The sequence below is a fragment of the Blennius ocellaris genome (genome assembly GCF_963422515.1).
Source record: "Blennius ocellaris genome assembly, chromosome: 11".
In the NCBI taxonomy this organism is placed as follows: domain Eukaryota; kingdom Metazoa; phylum Chordata; class Actinopteri; order Blenniiformes; family Blenniidae; genus Blennius; species Blennius ocellaris.
In genome coordinates this window covers 4,001,050-4,022,481 of record NC_137660.1, presented here as the reverse complement: position 1 = coordinate 4,022,481, position 21,432 = coordinate 4,001,050, and the positions used below count along the sequence as shown (strand labels likewise).

The window sequence follows — 21,432 nt, the reverse complement described above, 5'->3', positions numbered from 1 at the left end:
TTCTCCACCTCCGCCTCCTCCACCTCCCTCCTCCTGTGATTCCACACCAAACATCATTCTCCACCTCCACCTCCTCCTCCTGTGATTCCACACCAAACATCATTCTCCACCTCCGCCTCCACCTCCTCCTCCTGTGATTCCACACCAAACATCATTCTCCACCTCCGCCTCCACCTCCTCCACCTCCCTCCTCCTGTGATTCCACACCAAACATCATTCTCCACCTCCGCCTCCACCTCCCTCCTCCTGTGATTCCACACCAAACATCATTCTCCACCTCCGCCTCCTCCACCTCCCTCCTCCTGTGATTCCACACCAAACATCATTCTCCACCTCCTCCACCTCCCTCCTCCTGTGATTCCACACCAAACATCATTCTCCACCTCCACCTCCTCCACCTCCCTCCTCCTGTGATTCCACACCAAACATCATTCTCCACCTCCACCTCCACCTCCTCCATCACTAGTTCTTTCTGTAAAAGTCCTTTCCTGTCAGGATGGATTGTGAAATGCCGGCGATCAACAGGCTGAATGAGATGCAGAAATACTGACGAGGCTCTTTGCATCGAGCGTTTCTGGTAGAAAGTGGGCGTGTCCAGGGCGGGAGGTGAACCGTCAACCTTCCAGCTATAAAAGGAAGTGCATGCAGATGTGCATCTTACCAACCAGAATAGTTTGGGGTCCAGGCCACTTCCAGCTTTTGGGCACACAAACATCTCAGTAGGACTGGTACACAGTGTGTTAGGGTTACAAGTGGATTAAACAAGCTCACGTGGAGGAAGTGGTGTGAATCAAAGGTTTTATTGTGTTAAGAGTGACTGAAATAAGGCACATTCACAACATCTGGAAACATTCAGATCAGTGGTACAAAATGGCTTCAGCTGAAGAAAATGTCAATTCTTACACAGCCGATACCTAAAATAAGAAAAGTCAGGCTGCAACATTCAAAGGCTCAAACTCTCTGAATGCACAACTTCAATTCACGATAAAAACTTTAACACAAGTTAAAGAGGAAAAAACAACCATCCATTTAATACCAGAAAAAAACCTAGCAAGCATGTAGTACTCGAGTAAAACTGAGTCAAAGACAATCAAGAAACAGTCTGCATCCCTTTCTGCAAAGTGCTTCAGACTCAGCTGGACAAGAAGAGGGACGTCAAACCTTTGGCCTGCAGGTCACAATGGACCGGCGACGCTTCCACACAATCACAACCACTAAATGATCTTCCTTGACTGAGGTTCCCCCCTCAGTCCCACTGTACAGTACTTTACATAGTAATCCTCCTCAGTCCCACTGTACAGTACTTTACATAGTAATCCTCCTCAGTCCCACTGTACAGTACTTTACATAGTAATCCTCCTCAGTCCCACTGTACAGTACTTTACATAGTAATCCCCCTCAGTCCCACTGTACAGTACTTTACATAGTAATCCTCCTCAGTCCCACTGTACAGTACTTTACATAGTAATCCCCCTCAGTCCCACTGTACAGTACTTTACATAGTAATCCCCCTCAGTCCCACTGTACAGTACTTTACATAGTAATCCTCCTCAGTCCCACTGTACAGTACTTTACATAGTAATCCCCCTCAGTCCCACTGTACAGTACTTTACATAGTAATCCTCCTCAGTCCCACTGTACAGTACTTTACATAGTAATCCTCCTCAGTCCCACTGTACAGTACTTTACATAGTAATCCCCCTCAGTCCCACTGTACAGTACTTTACATAGTAATCCTCCTCAGTCCCACTGTACAGTACTTTACATAGTAATCCTCCTCAGTCCCACTGTACAGTACTTTACATAGTAATCCCCCTCAGTCCCACTGTACAGTACTTTACATAGTAATCCTCCTCAGTCCCACTGTACAGTACTTTACATAGTAATCCCCCTCAGTCCCACTGTACAGTACTTTACATAGTAATCCTCCTCAGTCCCACTGTACAGTACTTTACATAGTAATCCCCCTCAGTCCCACTGTACAGTACTTTACATAGTAATCCTCCTCAGTCCCACTGTACAGTACTTTACATAGTAATCCCCCTCAGTCCCACTGTACAGTACTTTACATAGTAATCCTCCTCAGTCCCACTGTACAGTACTTTACATAGTAATCCTCCTCAGTCCCACTGTACAGTACTTTACATAGTAATCCCCCTCAGTCCCCACTGTACAGTACTTTACATAGTAATCCTCCTCAGTCCCACTGTACAGTACTTTACATAGTAATCCTCCTCGGCCCCACTGTACAGTACTTTACATAGTAATCCTCCTCAGTCCCACTGTACAGTACTTTACATAGTAATCCTCCTCAGTCCCACTGTACAGTACTTTACATAGTAATCCTCCTCGGCCCCACTGTACAGTACTTTACATAGTAATACCAGTTTACAGATGCTGCTAAACACCTGGAAAGATGCAGTTGTGAGCGCCAGCTGCCAGCCAGTAAAGGATTTTAGGCAGGCTAGCAGATTAGCATTAGCATCACAGCTAACGTGTGAAAATGTGCTAAAGGCTGCAAAAAGCCCAGATTGAGTCAGAACAGAAGTTCGTCCGACCTGAACGCAGCTTCAGGACTGAACTTCTGACGTTTGTATGTGTTGTTCTGAAGCGACGACACAAAAACACCCAGATCGAAACAGTTTGCTACAAACAGCTTTGTTTTAAACTCTAGAAGCTAGCAGCAGTGAACGGAGGGAATGGACAATGTTCATTTGTTGTTCTGCTGAGTCAAAGCCTGACCAGGACATGGACAGCAGTGTTTTCTAGAGACACGACTCATCACCTTGTCCTCAGAACGACGGCTCCCCCTGGAGGCCAGACAGCTCATTACAATGAAGAACAGCCTCAACGTCTCGTCATTGTCCTCTGCTGAAGACCACCAGGAAGACCATCCTTCATCCTTCATCCTTCATCCTTCATCCAGTTCAAACGGACAAAGAAAAAGACGACGATACAAAGGAAACCTTGTACTTTTATCCATGTTGGCTGCAGGTTTTATATTTGTATGTTTTCAATTACTGGTCGTTTGGACGCAGAGGGAGGAGGTGATTGGCTGTCGCTGTGCTTGTGGAGGTTTGTAGTTCGAGTCCAGGAGGCAGTGGAGAGGAGAGGAGAGGAGAGGAGAGGAGAGGAGAGGAGAGGAGAGGAGAGGAGAGGAGAGGAGAGGAGAGGAGGGAAGAGGAGAGGAGAGGAGAGGAGGAGGGAAGAGGAGAGGAGAGGAGAGGAGAAGAGGAGAGGGGAGAGGAGGAGAGAAGAGGAGAGAAGAGGAGAGGAGAGGGGACAGGAGACAGGAGAGGAGAGGAGAGGGGAGGGGAGGAGGAGAGGAGAGGGAAAGAGAGGAGAGAGGAGAGGAGGAGAGAAGAGGAGAGAAGAGGAGGGGAGAGGAGAGGAGAGGAGAGGAGAGGAGAGGAGGGGAGGGGAGAGGAGAGGAGAGGAGGGGAGGGGAGAGGAGGAGAGGAGGGGAGAGGAGGAGAGGAGAGGAGGGAAGAGGAGGGGAGAGGAGGAGAGGAGAGGAGGGAAGAGGAGGGGAGAGGAGGAGAGGAGAGGAGAGGAGGGAAGAGGAGGGGAGAGGAGGAGAGGAGAGGAGGGGAGAGGAGAGGAGGGAAGAGGAGGGAAGAGGAGGGGAGAGGAGGAGAGGAGAGGAGAGGAGGGAAGAGGAGGGGAGAGGAGGAGAGGAGAGGAGAGGAGGGGAGAGGAGGGGACAGGAGAGGAGGGGAGAGGAGGGGACAGGAGAGGAGGAGAGGAGAGTCACTGTCCAGAGAGAGTCTCTCCGTCCAGCAGAACTGCAGTTTCCTCGTCACTCCAGTGAAACAGTCACAGAGTTTTGGTACCAAACAGCTGATCAGGTCGTTTCCTCCTGTCCAGAGTCTTCCTGGTCCGGGGGCCTCCGACGGGGGGGGGGAGGGGGAGAGAGAGGTGGAGCTATCAGTGCTGTCGGGGTGTGTGAGGTCTGGATCTGTGAGTGTGGCTCCTGGGCGGGGGGGGTCTGCAGGGTCTGGGGGGGTCTGCAGGGTCTGGGGGGCCTGCGGGGTCTGCAGAGTCTGGGGGGCCTGCGGGGTCTTCAGGGTCTGCAGGGTCTGGGGGGCCTGCGGGGTCTGGGGGGCCTGCGGGGTCTGCAGGGTCTGGGGGGCCTGCGGGGTCTTCAGGGTCTGCAGAGTCTGGGGGGTCTGCAGGGTCTGCAGGGTCTGGGGGGTATGCAGGGTCTGCATGGTCTGGGGGGCCTGCGGGGTCTGCAGGGTCTGGGGGGTCTGCAGGGTCTGGGGGGGCTGCATGGTCTGGGGGGCCTGCGGGGTCTGCAGGGTCTGGGGGGTCTGCAGAGTCCAGCGTGCGGCAGCGACTCAGCGGGCGCCGTCTGAGCCGGGGCCCCGCCCCCACCCCCGCCCTCTCCTCCACCGTCCCTCCCCTCCTCAGCCTCCTCTGCTCAGCCTCCACCTGAATCATAGAAACACATTGAAAACATTCACAGACTAGATGAAAGGAAAATGAATGGAATTGAAAAGAAAAATCAATGATATGAAGCTAAGAAATAAAAAAAGAAAATTAAAGAACAAAGATGTCATCAAATATATTGGAATTCAACATTAAAATAATTGTTTAACTAAAAATCAATGAAAGATGAAATAGATTTTAAGGTCATTAGGGTCTTCCTGTTGTCATGATTTATAAAGAGTCAGAATGAAAACACTGATCATGAGGGAACAAAGTTTTTCTGTTCCCTCATTGATCTTCTCTGAAAAATGAAATTATAGAGATTCTTCCAGCAAATGTAAACTTATAAACTGTAAAACACACAAATCACCAATCAGCAAAATGTGTTAATGTGTTGGAACAGAACAGAACACAACACAACACAACAGAGCAGAGAAGAGCAGAGCAGAGCAAAACAAAACAAAACAGAGCAGAATAGAATAGAACAGAACAAGTTAAAGAGGAAAAGAGCAGGAAATGGTTCACAATCAGTGAGATCTCAAAGGTCAAAGGTCAAACCTGATGGACAGGAGGAGGGCCACCAGAGGAGCCGGTCTTCATCTGCTGGACCCTGAACACAACACAGTCTCTTGCGTCACATGCATCACATGACGCATGGGTGTGTGTGTGTGTGTGTGTGTGTGTGTGTGTGTGTGTGTGTGTGTGTGTGTGTGTGTGTGTGTGTGTACCTGCTGATGGACTGAGTTCTCTTTAGCTTCCTGCCATTGCAGTGATCATGTGACCTGAGACGCTGCACAAAGGAATGAGCTGCAACAGACAAAGTACTCAGATTACTTCATGTCAAGTCACTGCTGAACTTAGTACTTTAGCAGCTGGTTCACACCGGCCCTGTTTGGTCTGGACCGGCCCTGTTTGGTCTGGACCGGCCCTGTTTGGTCTGGACCGGCACTGTTTGGTCTGGACCGGCCCTGTTTGGTCTGGACCGGCTCTGTTTGGTCTGGACCGGCCCTGTTTGGTCTGGACCGGCCCTGTTTGGTCTGGACCGGCCCTGTTTGGTCTGGACCGGCTCTGTTTGGTCTGGACCGGCCCTGTTTGGTCTGGACCGGCTCTGTTTGGTCTGGACCAGTTTGGTCTGGGCCAGCTCTGTTTGGTCTGGACTGGCTCTGTTTGGTCTGGACTGGCTCTGTTTGGTCTGGGCCGGCCCTGTTTGGTCTGGGCCGGCTCTGTTTGGTCTGGACCGGCTCTGTTTGGTCTGGACCAGTTTGGTCTGGGCCGGCTCTGTTTGGTCTGGGCCAGCTCTGTTTGGTCTGGACCAGCTCTGTTTGGTCTGGACCAGTTTGGTCTGGGCCGGCTCTGTTTGGTCTGGACCAGTTTGGTCTGGACCGGCTCTGTTTGGTCTGGACCAGTTTGGTCTGGGCCGGCTCTGTTTGGTCTGGGCCAGCTCTGTTTGGTCTGGACTGGCTCTGTTTGGTCTGGGCCGGCCCTGTTTGGTCTGGGCCAGCTCTGTTTGGTCTGGACCGGCTCTGTTTGGTCTGGACCGGCCCTGTTTGGTCTGGACCAGTTTGGTCTGGACCGGCCCTGTTTGGTCTGGACCAGTTTGGTCTGGGCCGGCCCTGTTTGGTCTGGACCGGCTCTCTTCAGTCTGGTCACGTGACAAACGTCCAGACGTCTCTGATACACTTCTTCTGCAGACTGTCCAGACGGGACGTGACGAGCACTGCAATGCATTGTGGGTAGTAAAAGAACAAAGACCAGTGTAGGAATCCAGAGAGGAAGACCAAGAAAGAAAGAGTGGGAAAACATCTTGTGGGCAGATGTGGAGCAGTGAGGAAGAGGAAGAGGCAGTGAGGAAGAGGAAGAGGCAGTGAGGAAGAGGAAGGGAGGAAGAGGAAGAGGCAGTGAGGAAGAGGAAGTGAAGAACCAAATAACGGTGTGAGTTACAGGTGTGAGCTACAGGTGTGAGTTACAGGTGTGAGTTACAGGTGTGAGCTACAGGTGTGAGCTACAGGTGTGAGTTACAGGTGTGAGCTACAGGTGTGAGTTACAGGTGTGAGTTACAGGTGTGAGTTACAGGTGTGAGCTACAGGTGTGAGTTACAGGTGTGAGCTACAGGTGTGAGTTACAGGTGTGAGTTACAGGTGTGAGTTACAGGTGTGAGCTACAGGTGTGAGCTACAGGTGTGAGTTACAGGTGTGAGCTACAGGTGTGAGCTACAGGTGTGAGTTACAGGTGTGAGTTACAGGTGTGAGCTACAGGTGTGAGTTACAGGTGTGAGTTACAGGTGTGAGCTACAGGTGTGAGTTACAGGTGTGAGCTACAGGTGTGAGCTACAGGTGTGAGCTACAGGTGTGAGTTACAGGTGTGAGCTACAGGTGTGAGTTACAGGTGTGAGCTACAGGTGTGAGTTACAGGTGTGAGTTACAGGTGTGAGCTACAGGTGTGAGCTACAGGTGTGAGCTACAGGTGTGAGTTACAGGTGTGAGTTACAGGTGTGAGCTACAGGTGTGAGCTACAGGTGTGAGTTACAGGTGTGAGCTACAGGTGTGAGCTACAGGTGTGAGTTACAGGTGTGAGTTACAGGTGTGAGTTACAGGTGTGAGTTACAGGTGTGAGCTACAGGTGTGAGTTACAGGTGTGAGTTACAGGTGTGAGCTACAGGTGTGAGCTACAGGTGTGAGCTACAGGTGTGAGTTACAGGTGTGAGCTACAGGTGTGAGCTACAGGTGTGAGTTACAGGTGTGGTTACAGATGTGGTTCCTTTGGGCACAGACAGCAGTTTGATGGGTTAGGATTGGGGTTAGGGTTAGGATTGGGGTTAGTTTAGGGTTAGGATTGGGGTTAGGGTTAGGGTTAGGGTTAGGTTAGGAAAGGGAATATCGCCCCCCGAAGGAGACGGTAGGTGCACGGTCCATCCCTGGCGGTCCCCCTCCCATCATAGACCCAGTACAATCTGCATCAGGTGAGTATATTTCCCTTATTTTATATATATATGCAATTTCCATTTTTGGAATTCTTTGTGGTTTTGTTCTGCCCATGTTTGGCTTTATTATGGTCCCTTTGTTTAGGTTTGGTTCCCTTGTTTGGGTTTTGTGTTCCTAGGTTTAGGTTTGGTTCCTTTGTTGAGGTTTGGTATTTTTAGAAGACTCTTGTCCTCTTCAAAAATTATTTTTGATCAATGTGGATTTTTTAGAGTATGCCTGTGTCGACGTTTCGGCTCTTCTCGGCCTTCATCAGGACTGCACACTCTTTTTCATGGTTTCCCTGTGAGCTGTTTCCCCTTGCAGGTCCCATGTGTGAATTGAGCTCTTGCTCTGAGCTTCATCCTTTTATACTCCAGGGGGGCGGAGCCAGTGGAGCTCTCCTTCTTGTATACCGGTTTTTATCATTTGGTACCCCTCACTGTTTGGTTTGTTTATATATATAAAATAAAGGATGTTCTTAATCTCTCTTGTGTTTCTTCCTTTGAGTTCCTTAAATTTAGGTTATGTTGTGTTTTTGGAGTCCTTAAGTTTAGGATTAATTCTCGATGGCCCATGATAATTTTTTAATCATGCTTGAGTTTTCATAAATCTCCTTTTGGATTTTTTAATTAAAGTTATAGGCCCGCTTTAGGGTTCCAGAGTCCTTAGGTTTAGGATAAATTTGTTAGGGTTCCATCCCGGATTTAGGGTTAGGAATGAGGTTAGGGTTAGGATTGGGGTTAGGGTGAGAGAGTCGGATTTGGACTTAGAGGTAGGGTCCATACTTTGCAAGGTCGCGAGGAATCTGAATTTGGGCTTGGTCCATTTTTGGTTAGCACGCATTTTGGGCTCCCTGCCATCCCTCTTTGGGCTCTATGGCATTAATTTAGGGTCAGGGTTAGGGTTAGGGTTAGCTAGAGCTCCTTTGGGCACAGACAGCAGCCTGATGGGTTCTTCATCAGGAGGGTTAGGTTAGGTTAGGTCAGGGTAGGGTAGGTCAGGGTAGGGTTAACTAGAGCTCCTTTGGGCACAGACAGCAGCTTGATGGGTTGTTCATCAGGAGGGTTAGGGTAGGGTAGGTTAGGGTAGGTCAGGGTAGGGTTACCTAGAGCTCCTTTGGGCACAGACAGCAGCTTGATGGGTTGTTCATCAGGAGGGTTAGGGTAGGGTAGGGTAGGGTAGGTCAGGGTAGGGTTACCTAGAGCTCCTTTGGGCACAGACAGCAGCTTGATGGGTTGTTCATCAGGAGGCAGGCCAGACGCCCTCTGCAGAGCTCTCAGGATGTCAGAGTTCTGGAAACATCCACATTGTTCACCTGCAGCTGCTCTTCAGCTCAAACACTCACAGTCAGATTCACAATTCAACTTGCTGCCCTCACCTTGCCCCCCTCCCCTCCCTCACCTTGCCCCCTGCCCTCACCTTTCCCCCCAGCTCACCTTGCCCCCTTCCCCTCCCCTCCCTCACCTTGCCCCCTTCCCCTCCCCTGCCCTCACCTTTCCCCCCAGCTCACCTTGCCCCCTGCCCTCACCTGCCCCCCCCCCCCCCTCACCTTGCCCCCCCCTCACCTTGCCCCCCAGCTCATAGGCGTAGTCCAGCGGACTCCTCTGCCTCTTGTTCTGCACGCTGGACGAGGCTCCGCCCCTCAGCAGCAGCTCCACCAATGGCTGGTGTCCATGTCGCACCGCCTCGTGCAGAGCAGTGTTGCCCTGCAGGTTGGCCATGTTGAGCAGCGCGTTGCTCTGCACACAGGAGCAGGAAGAGGAAGATAATAAAAAGGAGGATGAAGGAAGAGGAAGAGGAGGAGGAAGAGGAAGATAATAAAAGGAGGATGAAGGAAGAGGAGGGTGCAGCAGGTGAGGTCCGACACCACATGAGACAGTCCAGGCTGTCCTCACCTGCAGCAAGGTGCTGGCGGCCTCCAGGTTGCCACGGAGACAGGCGTGCATCAGAGGCGTGTTGCCGTACTGGTCCTTCTTGTTCAGCTTGGCGTTGCACTCCAGCAGGAAGCTGAGAACCTGAGACCAAGAGACACCAGGAAGAAACTAAACTACAACACTGACATTTAAACTGGAGCTGCCAGCATCGTTGAAGTTTTGGGCCACGGTATGTGAAAATACAATGCTTTAACCTTTATGTTGCCAACAGGTGGCGCTACTGCTGTTTTGAACTATTTGAGTGTGAAGTCTGAAGATGAGCCTGGAGTCCAGAGGTCTGGCTCTGATTGGATCATGAGCAGATGAAACAGAAACACATTTTCATGCAGAAATACTGGAATTCGCTGCAGAAACGTCTTTTGATGTCCAGTGGCCGTCTTGTTCAGGACGTCCCTACATGTGAGGAACCATGTGAGGAACCATGTGAGGAACCACGTCTCCACACCGGAGCCAGAAAAGAGATTTCACCTCTAGAACACTGTCAAAGTGGAGCAGCCATGCAGCACCTTGCCTTGCTCACCGTCACACATCCATACAAAGGAGGCCCCGCCTCCATCCACTGGACAAAGACACTCCACAGGTGGAGACCAGGAATCAAACCAGCAACCTCCTGATGGGAGATGAGCGTTCTACCGACTGAGCCACAGCCGACAATTAATGCAACAGAGTAGAAATAATAAAGTCATGTAAGCTGAATCCTGCTACCACAAGGTGGCGCCATGGCCGAATGATGTGTTCAGACGGGAGGCGACAGGCAGAGTCACAACACTTCCTGTTTCAAGGCAAACCATCAGAAAGGCCAAGGGGTCACCATGGTAACCACACTCTGACTGCTGAGTCACATCTCAGTCGCTATGCTTCCTTTTACGTCAAGAAAAGCAGAAGTGGCTTAAAGTCCTAGTGAACTGAAGGTTCCACCTCCAAAACTCTCTGGTGTCTCTTCTAGAACATTTTCCTGCTAACTGGCTGAAGGTCAACTGTTAAAACACGACAATCGGAGAGGAAATAGCTGATAAACGGCGCCATTTCCTCTGCTGGGCGGAGCTTCTGACAATAATAGTGACATCACGAGTTGTGCACACGCCCAAGTTGTGTTTACATTATGGAGGATCAGAGTTTTGACCACCAAGAGGCTGAATTGAACCATATTTCATCATCATGGTCATTTCAAACCCAGTGATTGATGAAGAAGACACAGAAGGTGGTTCTGCCATCGGTGACCCCGTCTGGAACATGTTTGAGGAAGCAGAAGACGCTTCGTCCTCCATTCGTCCTCGTCTCCTCGCCTCAGCAGCCGCCACTTTTCACCTTTGAGGCTTTGAGGCTCCTGACTGTTGGCAGAACGACCGGCTTCCTGGATCCAACACGTCCAAGAGCTAGAAGACTGAATCACTGAAGATGAGTCCAGGTATTACTTGATCGTCTACTAGCCGCCCGAGCTAGCGGCTCCCGCCGCCTGTGCTCCTTTCCTCCTCTCTGGTCTCTTCCAGGCTCAATCTTTCATCAAGGCTCATAAAACGCCGACTAGAACTTCAAAACACTGTAAAAACTTTGATATTTTATGAGGAAACAAGCCGATATAAACACAACAGATCGAGATCTGCACAACTCTTGACGTCACACATAGGCTCCGCCCACAATGGCCCACAGAAGAAGAAGGATTCCCCCGACTTCCTCGGCTGGAGATTCAAAATTCAAATAACTTTATGTGACAACAGTGGTGGGGCAGAGTCGGAGGAACCTTACAAGTAGAACCACAACTATCGTGTTTTGCAAAGTAGTGTTTTACATTTCACTGGGACTTTAAAGGTAGCATGTTTGTTCTTTGTGTGTTTTCTTCTTGTCCCTGTGACAACGTGAGGCCACTCCCCCCCCTACCTGCAGGTGGCTGTGCTGGCTGGCCAGGTGCAGCGGCGTGGCGCTCTGGCCGGTGCGAGCGTTGACGTTGGCTCCATGCCGGACCAGCAGGGCGCTGAGGCCAGCGTGTCCGTGCAGCGCCGCCACGTGCAGCGGCGTGAAGCCGTCGGCGTTGGAGCTGTTAACCCCCAGAGCGCCAGTCTGCAGCACCGACAGCTGCCAGGGACAAACATCACATTCAACCTATTAGAGCACAAAGCCCACATTGTGTGTGACACTGGCCTGCAGAGGTTTGAAGCTCCAGCCCACGTTTGGCCAGCGACTCAGTATATAGTAAAGAAAGGACAGAATTAATGCAGTTTAGAGCTCTTACTGTATTTCTACACAATACATTGTGCAATTAAATACAACTCCACACAAAAATGATTAAATTGTAAGGAAAAAATGTTAAATGATTAAATATCCCCAGCCAGGCTGTTCTCTCTGCTGCCAGCAGGGCGGCGCTACTGCTGCCTGGAGGCAAACAGAGAGGAAGAGGAGGAGCTGCTGAACCTCAATCTATAGACTCAAACCGTCTTGTACTCATGTACCTGTATACTTGTACTCATGTACCTGTATACTTGTACTCATGTACCTGTATACTTGTAGTACTAGTCGTCATTTCAGGGTGGAACAAGTCCTACAAACATCCACGGAACCTCGTAGTGTCTGATTGTCTGTGATGGATAAGAGACTTGACTTCCTGTGAGAGGGAGGGTCTCACCTTCTGGGGGGGGGGGGGCTCTGACACTCACCTTCTGGGTGGGGGCGCACTGCCCACACTGACACAGGGGGTGGCAGAGAGCCGCCTCAGGCCTCATCCTGTCTTCATCCTCCTCATCCTCCATCCACTCCAGCAAGTACCGCACCTGACACACACACACACACACACACACACACACACACACACACACACACACACACACACACACACACATTTGGTGGGACTGTCATTTCCCTCGCTAACTCTTTGTCTTTGGTCCAGAAATGGTTTATGTTATCAATTTACCTGCTGTCCCAGTTTTGCAGTAGTTGAGACCAGCTGTTTAAAACACTTGTCATAAAAGCCCCCCCCCCCCCCCCCCCCACCAACACACACACACACACACACACACACACACACACACACACACACACACACACACACACACACACACACACACACACACACACACACACACACACACACACACACACACACACACACACACACACACACACACACACAGTGAGGAGGTGCAGGTGGATCCTCACAGCTTCAGGTCAGATCTCACTCACCATCTCCTCGTCACCATCAGCCACCGCCCGCAGCAGCTTCTCCACCTGACGGAGGGACAGAGGGACAGAGGGATGGACAGAGGGACAGACAGATAGGCAGAGGGACAGGCAGAGGGACATATGGACAGAGAGAGGGACAGAGGGATGGACAGAGGGACAGACAGACAGACATACAGAGGGATGGACAGAGGGACAGACAGACAGAGGGACAGAGGGATGGACAGAGGGACAGACAGACAGACAGAGGGACAGACAGAGGGACAGACATACAGAGGGACAGAGGGATGGACAGAGGGACAGACAGACAGACAGAGGGACAGACGGACAGACAGAGGGACAGACAGACAGAAGTTTTGTCTATCTCTTGATAAACGTTTGTGATAGCAAGTGTATACAACATACAACATACAATATCTAGAACTGCATGACTGCAGTGGCTTCCTGTCAGTTGTCTTCACTCAGTCAGTTCAGAACCTGGGTGTTGTGTGAGTGTGTGCAGCAGCAGCCCACCTCCCGGTGTCGGACCCTCTCCCCCTCTGGTTTGGCCTCTGAGCCCAGAGAAGACGTGCTGGAGACAGACGAGCGCTGGCTGCTGCAGTCCGACGCCAGAGGAGACTGACCTGGAGACTGAGCAAAGACAGGAACCAGGTCTCATTCAGACAGGAAGTCACTCCTCAGGTCAACTCAGACAGGAAGTGACTCCTCAGGTCAGCTCAGACAGGAAGTGGTTTCAGGTCAGCTCAGACAGGAAGTGTCTCCTCAGGTCAGCTCAGACAGGAAGTGTCTCCTCAGGTCAGCTCAGACAGGAAGTGACTCCTCAGGTCAGCTCAGACAGGAAGTGGTTTCAGGTCAGCTCAGACAGGAAGTGTCTCCTCAGGTCAGCTCAGACAGGAAGTGACCCCTCAGGTCAGCTCAGACAGGAAGTGTCTCCTCAGGTCAGCTCAGACAGGAAGTCACCCCTCAGGTCAGCTCAGACAGGAAGTCACTCTTCAGGTCAGCTCAGACAGGAAGTGACTCCTCAGGTCAGCTCAGACAGGAAGTGTCTCCTCAGGTCAGCTCAGACAGGAAGTGACCCTTCAGGTCAGCTCAGACAGGAAGTGGTTTCAGGTCAAAGGTAGCATTACACATTCTCCAAATACAGTCACAGCAGCCCTGGGAGTCAAACCAGGTCCCCCAACACCAACAGTGAGCCTGAGCAGAGCCACCAACACAAACCACACCGACTCCCCACATGAACTTCAGTGAACCTGCAGAGCTTTAACAAGTACGACTTCCTGTAACGTGGTGATGTTGGAGACGGGACTCACCTGGACTCTGCTGCTGTGCTGCCGTCCGTTCTGAGTGGACTGGAGCAACATGAGGATCTACAACCAGACAGTGAGGTCAAACTGATGTTTATTCACCTTTTCAATCAACACAGTGAATCAGTGACATCTGAGTCACAGGTCGCATTCACATATTGGTACTTTTGTAATGAAACAGTCATTTCTGAGGGTTGAGATTCACTGATGTCACTGTGGGAATGAAAAGGCTTCACAGGATTATACATGGCCATACATGGCCATACATGGCCATACATGGCCATGTATGGCCACAAAACAACAGTACTTTTTTTCCACAATATACATCTTATAAAATGTGACTATCCGGCCTCGGAGGGCCGGTGTCCTGTATGTTGTAGGTCTCTCCAAGCTTCAGCATGCCTCAACCTAGTGATGATGTCATCAAGCAGTCCTTATTGCATCCCAGTGTAAGAAAGCTAAAACCTGCTCCACTCCTGCCATACATCCTCTACGGCACATGTGTGGAACTCCGGTCCTGGAGGGCCGCAGCCCTGCACGATTTGCACGTCTCCCTGCTTCCACACAGCTTTTTGCAATGAGCAGCTCCTTATCTGGCTTTGTGCTGAATGTGGTGATGAACCATCAGGACGTTCGGGGGAGGGAGACGTGGAAAACCTGCAGAGCTTCGGCCCTCCAGGATCTGAGTTTGACACCTCTGCTCTACGGGTTCATATCAAGCCAGTTTGCTGGTAACACTGTGGTCACTCAACCAGCTTTTGGTAACTTCTGCAGTTGGGCAGAGGCCAAGTCGTGACACAAGTGCAGTGCATTGTGGGTAGTAAACAATGAAAGATAACAGTGTGAATGTGAAGAAGCAGCTGCAGAAGGAAACCTAGAGGGAAACATGTGGTGGGCAGACGTGGAGCAGCGAGGAAGAAGTCTTGATATCTGGTCTGCAGACCACATGTGGAGGCTGCTTGTGGCTTCCCATCAGCCACCAGGACTGAAGGGGCGGGGCTTCTGCTTTCAGCTTGGACCAATCACTGACACCTGTTTCTTCATCCTTTCAATGCTTATAATCACACGTGACCAGAAAATATGTTACTCTGAAAAACAAAGCCGGTCTTGAGACCATCAAACTAACTTCAGGGCTGAAGTGTGACGAGAGCTGGAAACTTAGATTTATTCAGACTTTTTCAATCTAAACCTCAAATGAATCCATTGACCTGTCATTTTCTGTTACCGTCTCTTTTGGTTGATTGATTAAAGTAATGCCTATGTGACATTTACAAACTGTGTGTGTGTGTGTGTGTGTGTGTGTACCTTGGAGTTGAGTGCACACTGCAGCGGGGACTCCTTGCTCTTGTTGATGAAGTGAGTTCCTGCTCCGTTCTCCAGCAGCACCAGGATGATGCCCTCATAACCCCAGCGGGCGGCCATGTGCAGCGCCGTGTCGCCTTTATCGTTCTGCAGGTCCAGGCGGCACGTCTGCAGGTCGTAGTACACCAGGGCCTTCACACACTGACACACACACACAGGAGGAAGCAACACATCCTTCAGACCTTCTTCCTTTTCATCAACAGCAGGAATGTGGTCCAGGTTGGAGATCCTCCACTGACCACTGGTCTGTTTAGCAAACTTCTTTTAGTTCAGCGTTGTTCCACTGATAGGACTGTCTCAACTGAGTGGAAAGAACAGACTAATGGAAACTGGTGAAAACTGGACTCAATGTTCTGAACCAAAGTCACAAGAACCAACGTGACCAAAGGAGTCGTCTCAATATTTAACCACTGAACATGTTTCAACTTCTAAATGACTTTCATATTTTCTATATGATTATTCTATATTCACCAGACTTCAAGCTCGTTGATTTTGAAATTAGATTCATGACATTAACATGAAATCTATTTGAGATTGGTGAACGAACGTCTCTTGATAGTTTTGGTCATTTTTGTAAGTTTAGTTATTCTGATCATTTGACTTGTTGGGCCCAGAATCCCTGTTCTCCCCCCAGAAGGTCTCCCCCAGGAGGACAGTCTGCAGGAACAATGAAGGTAATAGAACAGCAGGGGGGAGGACAGTCTGCAGGAACAATGAAGGTAATAGAACAGCAGGGAGGGGACAGTCTGCAGGAACAATGAAGGTAATAGAACAGCAGGGGGGGACAGTCTGCAGGAACAATGAAGGTAATACAACAGCAGGGGGGAGGACAGTCTGCAGGAACAATGAAGGTAATAGAACAGCAGGGGGGGAGGACAGTCTGCAGGAACAATGAAGGTAATAGAACAGCAGGGGGGAGGACAGTCTGCAGGAACAATGAAGGTGATAGAACAGCAGGGGGGAGGACAGTCTGCAGGAACGATGAAGGTAATAGAACAGCAGGGGGGGACAGTCTGCAGGAACAATGAAGGTAATAGAACAGCAGGGGAGGGACAGTCTGAAGGAACAATGAAGGTGATAGAACAGCAGGGGGGAGGACAGTCTGCAGGAACAATGAAGGTAATAGAACAGCAGGGGGAGGACAGTCTGCAGGAACAATGAAGGTGATAGAACAGCAGGGGGGACAGTCTGCAGGAACAATGAAGGTGATAGAACAGCAGGGGGGAGGACAGTCTGCAGGAACGATGAAGGTAATAGAACAGCAGGGGGGACAGTCTGCAGGAACAATGAAGGTAATAGAACAGTAGGGGGAGAACAGTCTGCAGGAACAATGAAGGTAATAGAACAGCAGGGGGGGAACAGTCTGCAGGAACAATGAAGGTGATAGAACAGCAGGGGGGAGGACAGTCTGCAGGAACAATGAAGGTAATAGAACAGCAGGGGGAGGACAGTCTGAAGGAACAATGAAGGTGATAGAACAGCAGGGGGGAGGACAGTCTGCAGGAACAATGAAGGTAATAGAACAGCAGGGGGAGGACAGTCTGCAGGAACAATGAAGGTAATAGAACAGCAGGGGGAGGACAGTCTGCAGGAACAATGAAGGTGATAGAACAGCAGGGGGAGGACAGTCTGCAGGAACAATGAAGGTAATAGAACAGCAGGGGGAGGACAGTCTGCAGGAACAATGAAGGTGATAGAACAGCAGGGGGGAGGACAGTCTGCAGGAACGATGAAGGTAATAGAACAGCAGGGGGGACAGTCTGCAGGAACAATGAAGGTAATAGAACAGTAGGGGGAGAACAGTCTGCAGGAACAATGAAGGTAATAGAACAGCAGGGGGGGAACAGTCTGCAGGAACAATGAAGGTGATAGAACAGCAGGGGGGAGGACAGTCTGCAGGAACAATGAAGGTAATAGAACAGCAGGGGGAGGACAGTCTGCAGGAACAATGAAGGTGATAGAACAGCAGGGGGGACAGTCTGCAGGAACAATGAAGGTGATAGAACAGCAGGGGGGAGGACAGTCTGCAGGAACGATGAAGGTAATAGAACAGCAGGGGGGGACAGTCTGCAGGAACAATGAAGGTAATAGAACAGCAGGGGAGGGACAGTCTGCAGGAACAATGAAGGTGATAGAACAGCAGGGGGGAGGACAGTCTGCAGGAACAATGAAGGTAATAGAACAGCAGGGGGAGGACAGTCTGCAGGAACAATGAAGGTGATAGAACAGCAGGGGGGACAGTCTGCAGGAACAATGAAGGTGATAGAACAGCAGGGGGGGAGGACAGTCTGCAGGAACAATGAAGGTAATAGAACAGCAGGGGGAGGACAGTCTGCAGGAACAATGAAGGTAATAGAACAGCAGGGGGGAGGACGGTCTGCAGGAACAATGAAGGTGATAGAACAGCAGGGGGAGGACAGTCTGCAGGAACAATGAAGGTAATAGAACAGCAGGGGGGAGGACAGTCTGCAGGAACAATGAAGGTAATAGAACAGCAGGGGGGACAGTCTGCAGGAACAATGAAGGTAATAGAACAGCAGGGGGGACAGTCTGCAGGAACAATGAAGGTAATAGAACAGCAGGGGGAGGACAGTCTGCAGGAACAATGAAGGTAATAGAACATCAGGGGGGGGACAGTCTGCAGGAACAATGAAGGTAATAGAACATCAGGGGGGGACAGTCTGCAGGAACAATGAAGGTGATAGAACAGCAGGGGGGGACAGTCTGCAGGAACAATGAAGGTAATAGAACAGCAGGGGAGGACAGTCTGCAGGAACAATGAAGGTAATAGAACAGCAGGGGGGGAGGACAGTCTGCAGGAACAATGAAGGTAATAGAACAGCAGGGGGGGAGGACAGTCTGCAGGAACAATGAAGGTAATAGAACAGCAGGGGAGGACAGTCTGCAGGAACAATGAAGGTAATAGAACAGCAGGGGGGAGGACAGTCTGCAGGAACAATGAAGGTAATAGAACAGCAGGGGGGACAGTCTGCAGGAACAATGAAGGTGATAGAACAGCAGGGGGGAGGACAGTCTGCAGGAACAATGAAGGTAATAGAACAGCAGGGGGAGGACAGTCTGCAGGAACAATGAAGGTAATAGAACAGCAGGGGGGAGGACAGTCTGCAGGAACAATGAAGGTGATAGAACAGCAGGGGGAGGACAGTCTGCAGGAACAATGAAGGTAATAGAACAGCAGGGGGAGGACAGTCTGCAGGAACAATGAAGGTAATAGAACAGCAGGGGGGACAGTCTGCAGGAACAATGAAGGTAATAGAACAGCAGGGGGGACAGTCTGCAGGAACAATGAAGGTAATAGAACAGCAGGGGGAGGACAGTCTGCAGGAACAATGAAGGTAATAGAACATCAGGGGGGGGACAGTCTGCAGGAACAATGAAGGTAATAGAACATCAGGGGGGGACAGTCTGCAGGAACAATGAAGGTGATAGAACAGCAGGGGGGGACAGTCTGCAGGAACAATGAAGGTAATATAACAGCAGGGGGGGACAGTCTGCAGGAACAATGAAGGTAATAGAACAGCAGGGGGGGACAGTCTGCAGGAACAATGAAGGTGATAGAACAGCAGGGGGAGGACAGTCTGCAGGAACAATGAAGGTAATAGAACAGCAGGGGGAGGACAGTCTGCAGGAACAATGAAGGTAATAGAACAGCAGGGGGGGAGGACAGTCTGCAGGAACAATGAAGGTAATAGAACAGCAGGGGGGGAGGACAGTCTGCAGGAACAATGAAGGTAATAGAACAGCAGGGGGGGGGCAGTCTGCAGGAACAATGAAGGTAATAGAACAGCAGGGGGAGGACAGTCTGCAGGAACAATGAAGGTGATAGAACAGCAGGGGAGGACAGTCTGCAGGAACAATGAAGGTGATAGAACAGCAGGGGGGGACAGTCTGCAGGAACAATGAAGGTAATATAACAGCAGGGGGGAGGACGGTCTGCAGGAACAATGAAGGTGATAGAACAGCAGGGGGAGGACAGTCTGCAGGAACAATGAAGGTAATAGAACAGCAGGGGGGAGGACAGTCTGCAGGAACAATGAAGGTAATAGAACAGCAGGGGGGACAGTCTGCAGGAACAATGAAGGTAATAGAACAGCAGGGGGGACAGTCTGCAGGAACAATGAAGGTAATAGAACAGCAGGGGGAGGACAGTCTGCAGGAACAATGAAGGTAATAGAACATCAGGGGGGAGGACAGTCTGCAGGAACAATGAAGGTAATAGAACAGCAGGGGGGGACAGTCTGCAGGAACAATGAAGGTGATAGAACAGCAGGGGGAGGACAGTCTGCAGGAACAATGAAGGTAATAGAACAGCAGGGGGAGGACAGTCTGCAGGAACAATGAAGGTAATAGAACAGCAGGGGGGGAGGACAGTCTGCAGGAACAATGAAGGTAATAGAACAGCAGGGGGGGAGGACAGTCTGCAGGAACAATGAAGGTAATAGAACAGCAGGGGGGGGACAGTCTGCAGGAACAATGAAGGTAATAGAACAGCAGGGGGAGGACAGTCTGCAGGAACAATGAAGGTGATAGAACAGCAGGGGGGGACAGTCTGCAGGAACAATGAAGGTGATAGAACAGCAGGGGGGGACAGTCTGCAGGAACAATGAAGGTGATAGAACAGCAGGGGGGGAGGACAGTCTGCAGGAACAATGAAGGTGATAGAACAGCAGGGGGGGACAGTCTGCAGGAACAATGAAGGTGATAGAACAGCAGGGGGGGAGGACAGTCTGCAGGAACAATGAAGGTGATAGAACAGCAGGGGGGGAGGACAGTCTGCAGGAACAATGAAGGTAATAGAACAGCAGGGGGGAGGACAGTCTGCAGGAACAATGAAGGTAATAGAACAGCAGGGGGGGGGGGCAGTGACCTGAGAGGTTGAAAAGCTCCATCATTGGTAGAACCAGACCTGGACACTGCAGGTGTCTGAAATGGAACTGGGTCAAACCAGTTCACCACCACCCCCCCCCACTCCTCAACCAGGTCTCCTACCAGGGACCAGGTCTCTGCAGCACCAGGTCTCCTACCAGGGACCAGGTCTCTGCAGCACCAGGAGACCAAGAGAGCACAAAGTGGACCACAAGAACCAAACCAGGGTTCAGCAGAACACAGTTTGTTCCTTTTTCTCTCGTGGATCCCGGGAGCCAGACGTGAAGCTGCATTCATGACGTTTGTTACTTGATCGTGTTGGTTTAATAAATAATTTCTGAATATTTATTAATTCATGCATTTTTGTTAATAAATGCCTGTCTGCTGAATTGTTTGATTCCTGGTAATTATTGTATTTATTGTTGACAATTCACTGGTTTGTAACAGTCTGTGCTTGAATCTCACACCTTCCTTATTTAAGATTGTTATATTTACACAGGAATATTAACTAATAAAATAACCTTTTTTACAAACAAGACTGATATTCTGCTATTAGTTATTTCCAGTTTAGCTGGTGGTGCCCCGATTCAATTATTATTTGATAAATAATCAATTTATTAAAATGTATAATTTTTCATTAATAAACTATCTTTGATAATTTATTAACTTTTGAGTAATTACTCAATTACTCTAGGAGTTGTTAATGAGTAAATGACCGTTTACTTCCATTAAAAATTTACGTTTTTCATTAAATGACTTTCAGTAATCTATTACTTACAGTAATTTTTAATGCAAATAACAACCATAAATCCCAACAACCTCGTTCACCATGTTTAGCTTCTTTTAATCAGTTTAAATTCAAACATTTGAAAGCGTCCCACAGAGTTTTATGACTGTGGAGAGCAAAGCAAGGCGCAGTAAAGAGGTGACTTACGTCCTCGTGTCCATACATACAGGCCAGGTGCAGGGCCGTGTTCCCGTTGTTGTCCTGAGCGTTGGTGTTGGCCTTGTAATGCAGCAGCAGCAGCTAAACCACACAAACCAGGCAGCGTCACAATCACATTACATGGACATGTAAGGAAACCTGGGCTGGGAGGACGTGAAGCCATGAAGTGAAGGACAAACACATCTGGGCTGAATGTCTCATGATCATAGAGAGGTTGCTTTGTGTTGTATTATTGTGATGGGTTTAAAGGTGCATGATGCCTCCACTCCTGCTCCACCCTGCTGCTGCCTCCACCCGGCTGCTGCCTCCACCTGGCTGCTGCCTCCACTCCTGCTCCACCCAGCAGCTGCTCCACCCGGCTGCTGCCTCCACCCTGCTGCTGCCTCCACCCGGCTGCTGCCTCCACCCGGCTGCTGCCTCCACTCCTGCTCCACCCT

At 50.2% G+C, this 21,432-nt stretch overlaps 1 protein-coding gene across 1 annotated transcript in view; it reads right to left on the bottom strand.

Annotated features, from left to right (window-relative positions):
* Window positions 1-4,906: 4,906 nt before the first annotated feature.
* The window catches only part of ankrd27 (ankyrin repeat domain 27 (VPS9 domain)), a 53,234-nt gene continuing 36,708 nt past the window's right edge, over window positions 4,907-21,432 (bottom strand). The window contains exons 16-27 of the mRNA XM_080504543.1: window positions 20,984-21,076; window positions 15,106-15,303; window positions 13,807-13,863; window positions 13,010-13,126; window positions 12,500-12,544; window positions 11,977-12,090; window positions 11,204-11,398; window positions 9,287-9,406; window positions 8,957-9,130; window positions 8,590-8,683; window positions 5,160-5,238; window positions 4,907-5,041 (exon numbers count right to left, since the gene is read on the bottom strand). Of these exons, the coding sequence (XP_080360669.1) occupies window positions 4,984-5,041; window positions 5,160-5,238; window positions 8,590-8,683; window positions 8,957-9,130; window positions 9,287-9,406; window positions 11,204-11,398; window positions 11,977-12,090; window positions 12,500-12,544; window positions 13,010-13,126; window positions 13,807-13,863; window positions 15,106-15,303; window positions 20,984-21,076 (1,344 nt within the window). The 3' untranslated portion in view covers window positions 4,907-4,983. The remainder of the gene's footprint in view (window positions 5,042-5,159; window positions 5,239-8,589; window positions 8,684-8,956; window positions 9,131-9,286; window positions 9,407-11,203; window positions 11,399-11,976; window positions 12,091-12,499; window positions 12,545-13,009; window positions 13,127-13,806; window positions 13,864-15,105; window positions 15,304-20,983; window positions 21,077-21,432) is intronic.